Source organism: Antechinus flavipes, chromosome 1 (genome assembly GCF_016432865.1).
Source record: "Antechinus flavipes isolate AdamAnt ecotype Samford, QLD, Australia chromosome 1, AdamAnt_v2, whole genome shotgun sequence".
NCBI lineage: Eukaryota > Metazoa > Chordata > Mammalia > Dasyuromorphia > Dasyuridae > Antechinus > Antechinus flavipes.
In genome coordinates this window covers 254,003,419-254,019,244 of record NC_067398.1, presented here as the reverse complement: position 1 = coordinate 254,019,244, position 15,826 = coordinate 254,003,419, and the positions used below count along the sequence as shown (strand labels likewise).

Here is a 15,826-nt window from a genome sequence, read left to right as displayed (position 1 = left end):
ATAAATACTTTTATTACAATAAAAAAAAAGACAAAAAAAGTTCAGCGTGGAGGCTGACGTCTGACCTTACCCAGGAGGGAGCTGGATATTCTCTGGATGATGGTATGTGCACAAGTTCAAAACAGCATCAATCAGCTGAATCCTCTCTACCCTTAGGACTTCCACATCTGAGGAGAAAAGAATATCCTATTCAAATATATGTAATAAGCATTATTAGTTGCTCTGAAATCCTATACCTTACAGTCTGCGATAAGAGTTTATTGGAATGACAATAAATAACACCTCCAGAGTAAAACTTCCCAGCAAATAAAAAGGGCTAGATAAAAGGCTTGGCCATTTACCTAACCCTTTTCAAATGGGGCAAGTAAAAAGTTAAACAGAACTATTGTGGGAGAGACCAATGTCTAGAATGATGACTAAAACTGTGGGGTGAAAAAGACAAGTGTCCAAGTAAGGGATCACTTTTGTTGACAAGTCAAAGAAGCAGCCTTATGAGAGTCCTAAGAGAACCTTACCGTCTGCCTGCACTGCTGCAGCTCGCTTCACTAAGTGGTCAGCAAGCTCCATGGCATCAGCAGGGCCCAGAGGGAGTTCCCTGGACAGCCCAATCACCAGGATACGCATCAATGTGTCCTCCAAGATAGGAACCTCTGAACAGAGGCGGAGGAAAAAACTGAAATTGGAGAAGGAAGAGGTCACTGCTGTTTCAATTTAATTTTCAAACCAGTGAGAAACACTGCCCAAAGCCACAGAGACAATGCTAATTATCCCCATTTGGGGAATTCCCCCAAATTCTAGGACGCCATCTTCATAAGGCATGCATTTTTGAACAGAATCTCTACGTAAATTTGTTTAACTAAGCATAGCTGTCATAAGGGATTTTTTTTTCCTTTTTTCTTAGGGTAGGAATGGGGGCGGGGTGTAAAAGAAGGAAAAAATGCTTAAGTGAAAAAAAAATTTTTAAGAGCATAATTTTTTTTTAAAAGAACTTAAGTTGAACCAAGAATTCTAGTTAGAATTAAAGAGTTCTAAAAACTGTTCAAGTGAAATCTACATTCCACAGCTATCCCTCAGATTGTCCTAAGCTAGAGAAAACAAAGTAAAACTTACTTGCGGTCACTTTCTGGGGGCCAATTGTCCCATTTGTAGTAGGTTTCTGGCTGTTCTGTAAACAGCACTTTGTGGAGGCTGCACGGAGAAGGAAATAAAGAAATTCAACATATAAGAAACTATTATCACAGATTATTTCTTAAGTTTTAGAGTTCTATCAACACTGGCACAAATAGATAGCTGGCTAAGCAGTCAGGAAGACCCAGGTTCAAGACCCCACTTCTGACACTTCTGAATATGAAGAATCATTTAACCTCTGTCTTATGCAGTTCTCAAAAACTGTAAGTTGAGAGCAAATGCTGACCTGCACTGGTGGTACCAAGAAGTTAACATTTATATAGCATTTTAAGATGGAAAATATTATCTCTTTTGATCTTTACAAAAACCTTAGGAGGCAGATGAAATTATCATCTCTATTTTACAGATGAGTAAACTGAGACTGAAAGAGGTAACATGAATTGCCCAGGGTCTCATAGTTAGTGTCTACAGCAAGATTTGAAGACAGCTCTTCCAGATTCCAGGTCCAGCGCTCTATCCATTGAGCCACCAGCTGCCCCAGAGCCAGTTTGATTACAGATCCTCAAATGCAATGAAGAACTCTCTCCTAAAGATTTCAAAAGACTTTTCAGTTTACCAAGAAGCCTATAACAAGAATCTCCTCAAGGGTAGGAAAAATGCTCTGGAGCTTCTCATAGTTAGTCCCAATAGTGCCACCCCAAAATGAGGACTACTGACAAGTAATTGATATCTAAGTTTCATTTGATATTAGTGTCATAAAACATAATTCCAAACAAGACACAAAATATTCCCCTTGAAACTGAAAAAAGAGCTACATAAGCCTCCCACTGACAATGATAGTATTGTCATTTAGTTTGAAAGGATCATTTAACTTTATTTTCACTAGTAGTTCCTAAATGGAAGCAATCAATGAAGAGTGTTCTCTCAATGGTCACCCCCTCCTCCCCCCGACTTCCTCCTGCTGCTCTAATTTGAACCCCATCATAGGCTACAAATTGCTAATAAGATGACACAATTTACAAAAAGAAGGCCTGAGGCAGGTGGTTGTTTTTGTTTTCCAAAGGCAGTTTTTAAAAGAAAATCATCAGAGACTCATACCAATGTACATAGTCTTTGGGAGCCAGTTTGCTGATAGAAGGGACAACAGTGTGGAGCCACCAAACAGCATCACGCTGAATTGCAGCTATCTGGTTCTGGAATGATCGTAACACTTCTAGATCTGAAAAAGAACAAATAAATATTCAAATGTGACTCCACATTAGCTTAAAAGGGGAGAGAACAATATATGGTTATTTACTTTACTTTGCAAACATTTATTAAGTAACCCCAGTGAACAGGGCATTGTTCTAGGGCCTGGGGGAGAAGTAACTCTGAATAAAATAGCTCATGTCTTCATGGAGATTGGTCTAGTGGGGCATATAATGCACATAAATGAATCTAGACTGATATAAGATGTGACTTCATATGTGTGACTGGGGAAAATCATGATCAACTCTGGTCATGAAATCAGGAAAGTCCAAAAATCATTAAGGAATGAGGCTCCATGAAGCTAGCAGTTATACATCAAACCAAGATGCTGGTTTGGAAGAATACCCCAATTACTGAACATGAACTAATGTAGATACTTGTCCAAGTAAACCCTGAATGCAACAAAAATGCAAGCTGAGCCCTTTGCTCTATTAGCATTCTTTGTATTAAGACTATGCACAGTAACAGAGAATAAGACTTAGAGCCAAGAAGATCTGAGTTCAAGTTCTATCTTGACACATACTAGGTGTAAGTCATTTAACCTCGTTACAGTGAGTGCACTAGGCAACTTACCTCTAAAACTATACACTGTGGAGGTGCTGATCTCCATTGGTAGAAGGAATTTCTTTAAGAGAAATCTTTAAACCAATTAATACTATCTCTCTCTCTCTCTGTTAAAAATAAAGTAGACTGATCTTTCTAGGCCTTCAACACCTCTCTTCATCCTTATATTAAAATCACAGAAGACCACTATTGCTGGGCCTCCATTTGCTCATTCATGAAAATGAAAGAGCCAGACTAAGATCAATATCATCAACTCTAATAGCAACAGATCTCTATGGGCAGCATGATAATTTAGAAAAGCACAAATTAGCCTTATCTATGTCTTGCTATGTTTTTATTTTTACTAACATTTCTCACTAACATTTGCACATCTAGTTTAGCCTCCCTGGCAGCCTAGGGCCAAACGAATAGTCTGGACACCTCTGGACTAGAGGACCTTTGAGGCCCCTTCAAATTCAAACTTCCCATGATCCCAAGATTAAAATAATAGCATCAAATGTTAAAAAACTAAAATCTACAAATAATCAAATAACACATTTCTCCTTAAAGCTATTATTAGAATCAATAGCCAAACTGATTGAGATGTCATCCACACCCTTCCCATTTGTCTCCTAAACTCCACTGAAGTACTTACAAAGAATGCAATGACCAAAACAGGAGCAGTAAAAGAAGCCAAGAAAATAAATTTCGCAATTAGCCAGCCAGCCCCTGAATCCAAAGCTGAAATGCTTATGTTAACACTCTTAATTATATTGACAGAAATAGAAAAAGAAAAATCTCCTTCCTTGCTGTTTTTAGCACTCTTCTCTACAAGGCTCCACCATGTTCCCTCAGCTGACTACTTAAAGGTGCGGAGGGGTTTTGGAGGCTTTCTGCACCTCAGTCTCTTGCCACTGCTACTCCTGAACTTCCCCATCACCCATTCTTGTCATCTGCCTTGTTTCCAAAAGAAGTAAGTTCTCCAGGACTTACTTTTCTTTTCTCCTTTATCCCATGCAATCCCAGCCTCCTTCACTTGGGCAGTTATACCCAACATCATGGATACAGCCAGCAGGTCAGTTATGTGGATCACAAAGCGCTCCTAAAATCAAAATATGATACACACTCAGATCAGAAGAGCCTAATATTTTACTTTCCAATACCTTTTCTACATGTTTACCTCATTAAGATGATATGGCAAGAAATAACCAAGAAATTTATCTACAAGTAGAGAGGTCACATGATAATAAAGAGTAAATCCCTGAGTTAGGCAAGGGAAGATTGATTTAAATAGTAGAGAAATATGCATACATATATATAAAAAGGGGGGAGGGGGGGAAATATATTGCATGAACCAAATAAATGAAAATTGAATAAAAATTCCAGTGACACCAAAAAAATGAGAGGCCTGTTCCTCATTCAAATCTCACCAAGCTAACTAAAAAAATCAGCATGTATGTGAAATGTAATAGCCAAACATAGAAGGTTCCGAGATATAAATACCTTGAATTCCATTTCTAGATATTGTGGTTCCTTGCGTTCCTGCATGAGCCCAAGGCAAAATGCCTGGAAATTAATCTCATGCTTGGTCTGTTTGATTATCTCTCGAAGCAGGGCCCGGGAAGCTCTCAGGTAATCATCTTTATTAGTCAACAGATCCTGGAACACCATTGCTAGGAACTACAGCCAGTTATCAACAAACAAGTAAAGACAAGATCCTGTTAAAATCATACATAATCTAATGTTTTTAAAAGTCAAGTATTAAATCTACGGCAGTAAAATGCAGAAGGTTCCAAATGGTCTATACTCTACTTAAAATATTACACTCTCAAAGATGAAAGAAAGTCAGATATAAGAACTGACTTGATAATTACTACTATAACCTACACAAATTCAGTGCTTTACGTTAGTGCTTTGTTTCAACATAACATTAATCATCAACAGGTCTTTTTCTAGAGCCTTTATAAGTAATTCTCAAGAGGAAAAAAAAAACACAGATTCAAGTCATTACTATAAATGCTACCATCAGCCAAATAACACCAAAAATCAAATATCAGGGCTCTGGAAATTAAGTTAGCCTGAGAAGATGATATAACTAATTACTGGCACCTTGCCATATTTAATTATTGACAGTCTAAATCAGTTTAAAGATTCTACTCTTAATTACAAGCTGGATCTCCTGTAGGCTTCTACTTGCTACCTCTGAAATGAAAATGACCTACAATCACCCATCAAGGAAAGCTATCCAAGAGCACCTTTGGGGCCAGTTCTGAACTATGCTGCAGCACAGTGTACAAGATCTGCATGTTGTTTGGGTTTCTTGCATTTGAGAGTTCGTTGAAAATCACAAACTTGACTGTAGTGCCCAGATTATCCCTGTGGGCATTTAGTAGTTCCCTGGAAACAAAACCAAAGACCAAAGTAAATGATTATCAGGAACAGGTTACTAGGACAAAACTTTACTTCTCTATATTTACATCCTCTTCTCAAGGTTCTTACCTGACACAGAGCATGTAATGGTTGAGGAGGACTTTGGGTTTGAGCCGGATTTTGATAAGGCTGGAAATGACTTCCATATCTTCTGAACCATGAGTGCCACAGTTCATGCAAACAGACATCAACAGGTCCTGGGCTGGCCTAGTCAACTACAGAGATGAGAGATGAGTGATAATACTGAAGGACACAATGACCTTTCTGGGTCCAGTCATACAGATCCTCATGTACATGAAGATCATGCTGATTCTGAAGGCAATTCCTTCCCTTGCTCCAAGAAAACCACTCACCTTAGGGTTCTGCAGCCACATCTCCAGCCTTTGCACAGCCATCAGCCGCACTTCTTTATAGCCACAGGTTGCAGTTAGGAGCCGCAGAAGATTCCGAGAGACATTGTCCATAGGCTGTCGACGGTTCAATTGGTCTCGAAGCATGTCAAGGACATATTCTTCCACACTCTCGGCAAGGTCCTCATACCTAAGGAAGAAGATAGAAGGCAATCCTAAGTCAACTCAAGTCTAACTCTTCCTGTCCTTCCAGTTAAGTAAGGAAAGGTCTCTGATTCACAGCCTCTTAATACTCAATTAAGAGTAGCTTAACCAAACAGGAAAATAAATGTTCCTTATTCTCAGAAGGATTGGCCAAGACCTCCCCTGATCGGTACCATTTTGGTCTCTAGTCCTGATTCACTGGCAACAATCGTGATCAGCCTCCACATACCTGGGCATGAGCTGTCCCTCTTGCTCTGGGCTCAGCTTCTCCTCTGCAATCAGCAGTTCAGTCTGACTGTCTTCTTCCTCAGTAAGGGATGGATGAGGACTGTTACCTAGACAGACAGGGATCTTCGTGATACAAACTTTCTTCACTTTTAATTCTGAGGCACCCTCAGCACCTAGATCACATGGCACTTTCTATAAAGAAAGAAGTTTGTGGCCTCTTTCTTTGGCCCCTACTGTGTGTCAGATATATAGATAAAGAGATAGAGATATAGCTGGGTACATGAAGTACTAGGAATTCAAAACTAAAGATATAGGCCTTGCCCTTAAAGAATATACCTTCTACTAGAGAAATATAACTTCTACATGAAGGGAGGCTATATGTAGACAAAAAAGTATGCTATCCCACTTTTTTTACTTTATTTTTCTTGGGTTTTTTTTTTTTTTTGATCTGCACTTTCTTTGACAACATAAATACAGAAATATGTTTTGCATGACTGCATGTATATATCTTATATCAAATTGCTTGCCTTCTCAAGGGAGCAAGAGAATTTGGAACTCAAAAATTAAAAAAAAAATTATTTAAAACTTTTACATATAATTAGAAAAAATATTTCTTAAAATAAAAAAAAAAGTATGCTACCTGGGACAGGGACAAAGGAGAGTTTCAGACAAAGTTCTATACAAAAAAACTAAGCAGAAAGAAAGTACTTTATGATCAAGGGGAGGGGAGGAGAGAGTTCTGAGATGTAGGAGAGGAGTGTATCAGTGAAGGAATAATTTTTGGAGGTGGAGAACTGAACTAAACCTTAAAGAACGGAGAATTATCAAACCAAATTAGAGGCAACGAAGTGCTTCTATACAATCACTAACTTTCACTCTCTTAGTATCTTCAGTCACTTTTAGCACCTTACCAGCACTGAGGTCTCCTCCACTGCGCCCCATCTCTCCTTGTAACAACATGCTTTTGGGAGGCATCTTGGTGTTAAATGCTGTCTGGATATTATCAACAAAAGTCTTGCAGTGAGGGCTATCCACCCAGATCCGCTCCCCTAAGGAATCTTCAATGTAAACCTGAACAGGATGGCAAGACCAGAAAAATAATCAGATAGAAAAAGAGAGAACACTCGTAGTTTGCTCCATATCATAAAGTATTCTCCTGAATTTCTCTTTTATTTTAGGAGTAAAGGCCTCTGATCCCCAACTAAGATTTCTGCTAGATGCTGGGGAAACAGGGGAGGGAGAGATAGAGGAAGCAGTATCCTATCCATGGAGCTCACCATCTGACAAGAGGATCTGATTCAAATGTCACTGTACAAGAACTATTGAGAACAGTCTAAAAACAGTGCAGCAGGGTGGTACAATGGAAGACTGCAGAGTGTAAAGACAGAGGACCTAAGTTCGAGTTCCATCTCTACAATTTAACATTTGTGTGACCAGAAGTAAGACACTTAAAACTCTTCAGCCAGTTTCCTCATCTATAAGGAAAATGAGGAAGCTGCTTTAAAGTACCTATGAATTCCCTTTCAGCTCCAATGCTATGGAAAGTACAAGTGCTGTGTGAGATTCAATCATTACTAATTAGGAAACTGAAGTGTGGTTTCCTACGATAAAGTGGCATTTAAGATGGACATCAATAAGAATAAAAGATAGCATTCTAGGCATAGAGAATAATATCAATAAATGCAAAGAAATGAAAAAATTCTGAATACATATGAGAAGCAGGTAGAAATTCAGTTTGTCCAGAGCACAATGGATGTGTAAGGGGACAGTGTGAAAGAAGGCTGAAAGGGTAGAAGAATGCTTCCTAAAAATAGAACAGGTCATCTTGGGGAAAAGTGGAGAAGGGGTCCCTTTTACTGCAGGTCTTCAAGTGGAGGCCAGATAACCATTTGTCAGGTGGGTTAAAAGAGGAATTTATTTATTTTCAGATAATGGTTGGACTTGACAATCTCTAAACTCCTTTCTAATTCTCTGACTATATGAGAATGTAAAAGGCCTTGAATGGCAGATTAAGAAAGCTAAACTTTATTCAACTGGCAACAGGGATTCACGAAGGACTGTTTAGAAAGGATTAGATCTATGTGTGCATAAGGAACATTTAATATGGAAATAATGTGAATGACAAAGTGAAATGAGGAGGGACTAGGAAGCAGAAAAACCAGTTAGGAGATTACTGTAATAGTTGAAGCAGATAGTAATGAGGTCCAAGTCTAATGCAGTAGCAATGTTCAAAATAAAAAGGAAGGAATGTGAAAGATATCTGTGGGACAGATCAAACAGAACTTGGTAACTGATTAAATCTGAAAGATGAGGGAAGATAAAAAGGAGAAAGGAGGAGGGAATAAATATTTATACAGTGCCTACAATCTGCCATGATTCTATAATAAACCATATACAAATAGTATTTCATTTGATCCTCACAAGCACCCAGAAGGTACTGTTATTATCCTATTCTTACAGTTGAGGAAACCGACGCAATCACAGGTTAAGTGATTTGTCTAGGGTTACACAGCTAGCAAACACGTGAAGCAAAGTTAAAGCCAAAGATTCAAATATAGGAAAATGGGTGAATGCTGGGTCTAATGACAGAGATAGGGAAGTCAAGAGGAAAACTTAATTTTGGAGGAAAGCTGGTAAAATATTTAGTCCCAATAAGTCTGAGATACTACTGAACATCAGCAGCATATTATAGTGGTTAAAGTGTCAGACTTAAGCGTTAATAAGACCTGGGTTCAGATACGACTTCTGATACTAGCTATATAATAACAGGCAAGTCATTTAATCTGAGTTTCAAATGCTAAATTATAAAACGAGGAGACTAGACTAGATGCCTTCTAAGATCCCTTCCAATTTCTAAATCTGTGATCCTATGATTAAAGTATAGATGTACTGTAGGTCATTGGAAATCTAAGTCTCCAAACACAAAGAGAATTCAGGGCTGGAGGCAGAGATTTAGGAATTATGTGTACAGAAACGATAGTTGAAACACTAAGGGTGGATAAATAGAATATAAGCTCTCTGAGGAGAAAGTATGTTTTATCTCATTTGTAGATATTCAACAAATACTTAGTGAAATCAAAGAAACAAAGACAGCGCTCAATGAAGGAAAGGTAGCTCTTTAGAAACATGCTGATTCAGTCTATTATCTGTCCTGGAGTCCTAATATGTCACTCTTCCTTCACCTTAGATTATCCCTTCATCACTCTATACCATAATTTCAAATTACCTTGACAAAGATTTCAGGCCAGTTCTCATCCTCTTCATATGCAGCCATGAGTAGATTACAAGCTAACACAGAAACCAGGCTGTTTCCTTTGGCTTTGAAGTTAATGGAAGCATCACGACGAAGAAGACTGCACAATGCCTGGAAGAGATCACCCAGAAATCAACCCTTATACATCACAACAAAGGGGAATAATTGTTAAGAGCCAATGTGGGAAATTCTCATTTATCTTGTGCTTTTATATAGCCATTAATATATACCATAATGAATGTGACTTCGAACAAAGAATATATATAAGACAGGGATTCTTTGAGGACAAAAATGGGAACTAGAGGTTTCATTAAGCTCCATTAAACAGTTTACCATATGTCTCTTACCTCAATAACTCCCTCTGTGGCAAATATATTGGGTTTGATTTTTGCCAAGTACATCAGGCTCAAGTACAGAGTGGTGTCTGGTTTGGCTCGGGTCATTTTAAGTTGTTTCACAGCTCCACAAAGTACGCCCTCAATTCTGTCATCATTTCCCTCAGACTCTGAAGCTTCAATCTCATCCAGCAGGACTGTGGGCAGAACTGTCAAAAACAACCGAGGACTAAGTCAAAGTGAGAAAGTAAAACCAGAACAAAGCTGACTATTTCTTTGGCTATTACTATTTCTCGAGTGAATCTAACTCAAAATTAACTATTTTTAGCATCTCAGTGAAAATCCACATGATTTTGTCATCAAGAACCAAGATGCTATACAGCATTTTATGCTTTTAAAAGCACTTTCACATTCTTATCTATTGTTTCATTTGGGTCCTCATTACTCTGGTATTTCTCAGTGTAATTTAAAGCAAAGAAGACAGACATGGGGGAGGGGAAGGAGAGGGGTGGGGGAGGAGACTGCTAACCAATAACAATATTTCATACCTATATAGTATTTTTAACTCTCTCATCAATTGCCTTATTTGCTGTTGCTTATCATGGATTAAAAACCCTTCATGAACCAGTTTCCCTGTATTTTGTAGTACACCTACTCATACATTCTCTGTCCTAGCCAAATAGGATTATAAACTTTTCCTGAACCCCAAATGAACTATTTCTCTTTTCTCAGAATCCTAGTCTTAAAGGAATTCAAAACTCTCAAGTCAGATGTCACCTCTTCCATCTAGCCTTCCCTGATCCCCTGCAGTTGTTAGCTCTCAATTCACTCTATTTCTACTTATTTGTATATATACTTATATAGTTACAAGAATGAATACTTGACTTATTTGTATACATGTTATATCCAGAGTAAAGAGTGACCTCCTTGAGGACAGGGACTGTTTCATTTCTGTCCCTGTAGCCCCAGTGACTTGCTTACAGTGCTTAATAAAATGTTAAATTGGATCCACATATTTGTAAAGCCCTGTAAAGTTTACAAAGCCTTTTCATAAACATATGATACCACTTGTTCCTTCTATAAAAACCTTATAAGATGAAGAAATGTATTTCTTAAATGGATCCTTATCAATGCATTTAATCCTTTTTTTCCCCTTCAACACCCTAGGAAATACCCTGTAGTAACTGTTCCTAACAATTTCTTCAAACTTCTAACCCTTTTTACCACCTCTTCTCTCAAGTTTTAAAGTGTAAAAGAGGTGAAATTGAGGAACTCTTCATAGGAGACTGTTATTTTCTCAGTTAAACAAGAGGTGAGGTTCCCTTAAGTCCTCACTCATTCATTTCTCCTTCATTCCAGGCTCAGAGGATGAAGTGTCCTTCCTATCTGCCAAGGTCAATCCCTCCACCTAGGCTCTTAATCCCATCTCATATCCTCCAAGAGTGTTGCTTGGTCCAATGATTTCTCTCATATTTAATTTCCCCCTCGGTACTGACTTCTCCCAAACCTCCAATCCCTTCATTTTACAGATGAGAAAACTAGGCCTGAGGAAAATTAAGTAATTTTCCCAAGGCTGTCACAATCTATTCCTAGCTTATCTTTCCAGAATTATTTCATACTTCAGAATTCATCATGACATCTCCTGCATTTATGCCTTTACTGCTGCCCCCCAAAACCTAGAAACACCCTGCTCACTATCACTTCTAAGATTTCTTAACTTCCTCTCAAAGTTCAACTCAGATGTCACCCCCTACCTAATAAAAGTGTTTCCTGATCTTCCCAGTTGTTGGTGCTCTGGCTATTTTCCTCAAATTACCTCATATTTATATGACATATCCCTAGTATAACAAGGCTCAGAGCTATTCTTTTTTATCTCAGTACCTTAGTACGGTGCTTTGCACATGTCAAGTTTTTGACTTTTGACGTTCACACTGGTTTACAAAGTACTTTACATACATTCACAACTTTGTAAAAAGTATTATCCTCCTTATTTCATAATCCAGATCTCTTCTGACTCCAAGTTCAACACTCTTTCCAAAGCACCAAACTACTTTTCAAGTCCTATAGTGACTTTCACAGTGTTAAGAACACAGCAGATATTCAGATAGGTCCTTTGCTGAACTAATTATTTATAAGACAGGCTGCCTGGGACAATCTAGGGAAAATTACTTTACCTTCAATTGGTACCACAGATGGTTCCTTGATAGAGGGGGAAATGGCCCGTTTTTCTGCCACAGCTGCCTCAGCCAGGCGCCCCAGAGCACTGAGTGGAGGAGTGGAGGAAAGCTTGGGACGTTTTGTGAGGCCAGTCAAGGCTGAGGCTCCCGATAAAGCAGATGCAGCATCTCGCTTCCTTTCAGAGGGTAAACCTGAAGGAGCTGGCTTCAGCAAGGCTACTGTCGCTTTTGACTCATTGGCTTGGCCTTTTGAGCCTAAGGCGATGAAATCCCCAGGAGGAGGGTGCCCTATGACAAAGAGAAAAAAAGAAACCATAGAATCCCAGAACTGACAGGTCCCTTAGAGGCCATCTAATCTTTTCCTAAGGCCCAGAGATGAAGTAACTGAACCATTATATCACATGGGTAGTAAGTGATATAGAATTAAGTAGTTAAAAAGTTAGAAGTTAAATATTTTTCTTAACACAATCAATGTCCCTTCTATTATATCATGTCTCTCTTAAAATAAAGGCTTCAAAGGGCAGTTTAAGATATCAAAGCAGCTATTGTCTTGGGTGGTATCTTTTGGAGGTTCATTTCCTAAATTGTCTTTGGCATTTTGGTGAATCCTAGTTTACTATGAGTACCATGTTATCCACAGTTTAAAAAAACAGGAATTTGCCCCAACAAACACTATCACTTTTTGAAGTGCACTTGACATAACTCCACTTCTGCCTCATGAAGCCTATTATATACTGGGATATTGTTCTCTGTTTTATGACTGAAGTATTACTATCCCCATGTTACAAAAGAGGGAATTGAGAGGAAAAAACTGCACGAACTGTCCATGGTTGCAAGACTGCTAAGTCCTACAGACAGAGATGCAAACCCCAGTCTTTTCTGAGTCGGGGATAAAAGCTCCATCTACCTTACACAGTGCTGCAAAAATTTTAGTGCAGTTATGAGCCTTAAGAGTTTAAAACTGAGCTAAGATTGTAGGAAACCATGTGTAAGAAAAAGTCTCTGTGTAGTTATACAGCAAGAAGTTTCGGAATTCATGGAATGCTCTTAAGAATCCAAATCCAAGTCCTCAAACCGAGATCCAAGGATCAGAACAGGACAGAACCTAAGTCTTCTGACTCCAGATTCAGTCTTATTAGTTCATAGAATTTGTTATCTACAGCAGAAGGAAACCCCCTCTTGGGGGTCGCCAGGTTCCAAGCCCCTCATTTTACAAATGAGGAAACTGAGGCACAGAGGACTTAAAGAGACTTGTCAACAGGGGCTTTCTTCACTGCCCCAGGCGGTTTCCGGGCTGACACTCCCATTTTGCAGATGGGGAAACTGAGGCGCCCAAGTCTTTGGAAGCTCACCGGAAGGTTTGGCCACGGCGCTGGGCCTGCGGACCGTGGTCGGCTTGGCTCGGTTCATCTTGCCCAGTTTGGCGTTCCCGGGGGCTGCGGGGTCGCCTGCAGAGAGAGCAGGTTGGAGGGGAAGAGGGGCGGGAGTCAGGTGGGCCAGAGCGAGGACGCGGCCCCGAGCAGGCCGCCACTTTGGGGGGTGGGGGGGAGGGGGGGTGGTCCCCGACGCCCCTACGGTGGCTCAGAGGGCCAAGAGGGGAATGGGCGGGGGAGGGGGGGGAGTGGTGGTCTAGGGGTGGGGGCGGGGAGGTCAGAAGAGCCGAAGGGGAGGTTCCCCCGAGGAGGATTATGGGAAGGTGGGGGTGCACGGCGTCTCAGGAAGAGGCAGCCAGGCGGGGCCTGGGGGAGGTGACGTCTCGGAGCCGGCGAAGGGAGCCTGAGGTCGGAGCCCAGGCGGTGGAGTGTCCCGGCGAATGCACCCAACTCACCCACCTACAGCCCACAACACGGACCCTCAGTTTTGCCGCCGCCGCCGCCACCGCCACCCCCGCCACCGCCGCGCCGGATCCGGAAACTCATCTGCCTCCTCTCGCTCTCTCGCTCTCTCCGTCTCTCTCGCTCTTTCTTTCTTTCTTTCTCTCCCTCTTCTCTCTCTCTCCCCCCACCTCGAGTTCCGCGCCGTCCCGGAACCAAAATAGCTCGGAGGAGCATGGGATTGGGATGGAGGCGGGGACAGGGAGGCTGGGCGGAGTCTACGCAGTGCCTACAGCGCCTCCACGGAATCGCGCGGCCAGGAGGCGGAACTGCAGCTTCGCTCTGGTCTACTCCGCCCTTTCCCGGGAGCTGTTTATCCCGAACCGAGGATGCTTCTAACCCCCGGAGCGATGCAGCTGTTCCGAAGTGCCTTCTCCTGCTCTTTATCCGCGCTGGCTGCCTTTCTCTGATTCTGTGCCTCCAAGGACTCCACGGACTCAACGCTCGGTGTCTCTTGTCATCCTTCCCAGGACATCCCCGGCAGTGGGAGGGATCCGATAAGGATCGGAAGTGAAAGGGAGCACCAGTGAATTTCCTTTTGCAGAATGTCGCAGGAACGTTCCTCCCTTCTGCTCTCCGCAGAACGATAGGAATTGCGGGTTTAAAGGGATCTCCTTTCCCCTCCTCAGTCAGCAATCAGGAGTTCTGCCTCTGACATACCAAACTCTGTGACCTTGATTAAGCTTCTCAGTACTCTCAGACAATTGCAGTTCTCCAAGCAGCAGAACAGTTGCTGAGCTGCATTGGTAGAGGGAGTTTCCTTCCTGGGACTTCTCCACAGCATTTAAATGCAAATCAGCACCTCCTTCCTCCCCCCCCCCCAAAAAAAAAAAAAAAAAAAAAAAAGCAGGCAACCAATGCCAGAAATGGCCAGGTTTGGTGAAAATACCATTGATTTTGGGGATGAGAAGAGGAGATTTCTAATCCACCCCCAATCCAAAACTTTCATTATTGTTGTAATTGTCTCCTAACTGGTCTGTCAGCAGCTCTTCTCTCCAATTCATTCGTCTATTACTCTACTTGCAGTGGCTCCCTTTTGCTTCTAGAATGAAATGTAAATGCCTTCATCTATCATTCAGGGTCCTCCACAATCTTACTCCAATTTAATTGTCTGTTTCTTAATACTCTCTTAATGCAATCTATGTTCCAGATAAATAAGACTACTAACCATTGTCCTATATTATTCTACTCTCCAACATCTGCATATTTATATGGTGTATGTTTCATGCCTAGAATGGATTCCTCCTTCCCCACCTTTGTTGAAATCCTTCCTTTTAATGTCCATTTCAAATGCTACCTCCTCTTGGAGGCCTTTCCTGTTTATCCTATATCTATAAATGATCTTTCCTATGCAATAATTATATCTGAATTGTATTAAAGCTATTTGTGTATTTTTTATCTTCCTTTTTAGCTTATGATTCCTTTGGATATGGGCAGGGGAGAGGGGGGCAGTGCATTGAGAGTGAATAAAGGCTGACACTTAGGTTTTAAGCCTGAGTGACTGGGAGAAGAGTGGTGCCTTTGACAGTAATGAGGAAGTTTAAAAGGGGGAGATAGTTTTTTGGAGAAAAAGAATGAGTTCAGTTTGGGGTATGTCTGGGGAAAGATATAGGATATGTAGTTCAAGATGTCCTATAAGCAATTGAACATGTGAAACTGGAAGTCAGAGGAGAGGCTGGGGCTCAATAAGTAGATTTAAGAATCATCAATTTAGAAATAATTAAACCTTGGGAGCTGATGAGATTAACAAATAGACTCATATAGAAGAAGAAGAGGGCCCAAGACAGAACTTTGTAGGACATCCATGGTTAGCAAGCATGACATAGATGAAGATATTAGCAAAAGAGAATCAGAAGTAGTCAGTATTCATTATATTAAAGATCAGTTATATTCAGGATTTTCTGAACTATCCTACTATAGTCAGGAACAAAAAAAAAAATAAAACCGCTCCCTGCCCTCAGAAACTTACAGTCTAGTGGAGGTGGGGAGGTAGAGGTGGAGCGAAAGACAACATACAAACAAATACATATATTTAAAGTAAACTACGCAGGGTAAA

At 40.6% G+C, this 15,826-nt stretch overlaps 1 protein-coding gene across 4 annotated transcripts in view; it reads right to left on the bottom strand.

Moving 5' to 3' along the window:
• The window catches only part of INTS1 (integrator complex subunit 1), a 45,944-nt gene extending 30,441 nt beyond the window's left edge, over window positions 1-15,503 (bottom strand). Inside the window, exons 1-16 of one of the 4 annotated variants that reach the window (XM_052000282.1) lie at window positions 13,749-15,503; window positions 13,249-13,344; window positions 11,894-12,184; window positions 9,732-9,928; window positions 9,358-9,495; window positions 7,043-7,202; window positions 6,133-6,238; window positions 5,703-5,889; window positions 5,419-5,564; window positions 5,175-5,316; window positions 4,423-4,599; window positions 3,913-4,021; window positions 2,227-2,347; window positions 1,111-1,188; window positions 516-673; window positions 71-167 (exon numbers count right to left, since the gene is read on the bottom strand). In XM_052000282.1, coding sequence (XP_051856242.1) covers window positions 71-167; window positions 516-673; window positions 1,111-1,188; window positions 2,227-2,347; window positions 3,913-4,021; window positions 4,423-4,599; window positions 5,175-5,316; window positions 5,419-5,564; window positions 5,703-5,889; window positions 6,133-6,238; window positions 7,043-7,202; window positions 9,358-9,495; window positions 9,732-9,928; window positions 11,894-12,184; window positions 13,249-13,344; window positions 13,749-13,947 — 2,402 coding nt within the window. In that variant the 5' untranslated portion in view covers window positions 13,948-15,503. Of the gene's footprint in view, window positions 1-70; window positions 168-515; window positions 674-1,110; window positions 1,189-2,226; window positions 2,348-3,912; window positions 4,022-4,422; window positions 4,600-5,174; window positions 5,317-5,418; window positions 5,565-5,702; window positions 5,890-6,132; window positions 6,239-7,042; window positions 7,203-9,357; window positions 9,496-9,731; window positions 9,929-11,893; window positions 12,185-13,248; window positions 13,345-13,724 lie in introns of all 4 variants that reach the window. The other 3 variants (XM_052000290.1, XM_052000303.1, XM_052000299.1) reach the window with 3 other exon arrangements.
• Window positions 15,504-15,826: the final 323 nt, after the last annotated feature.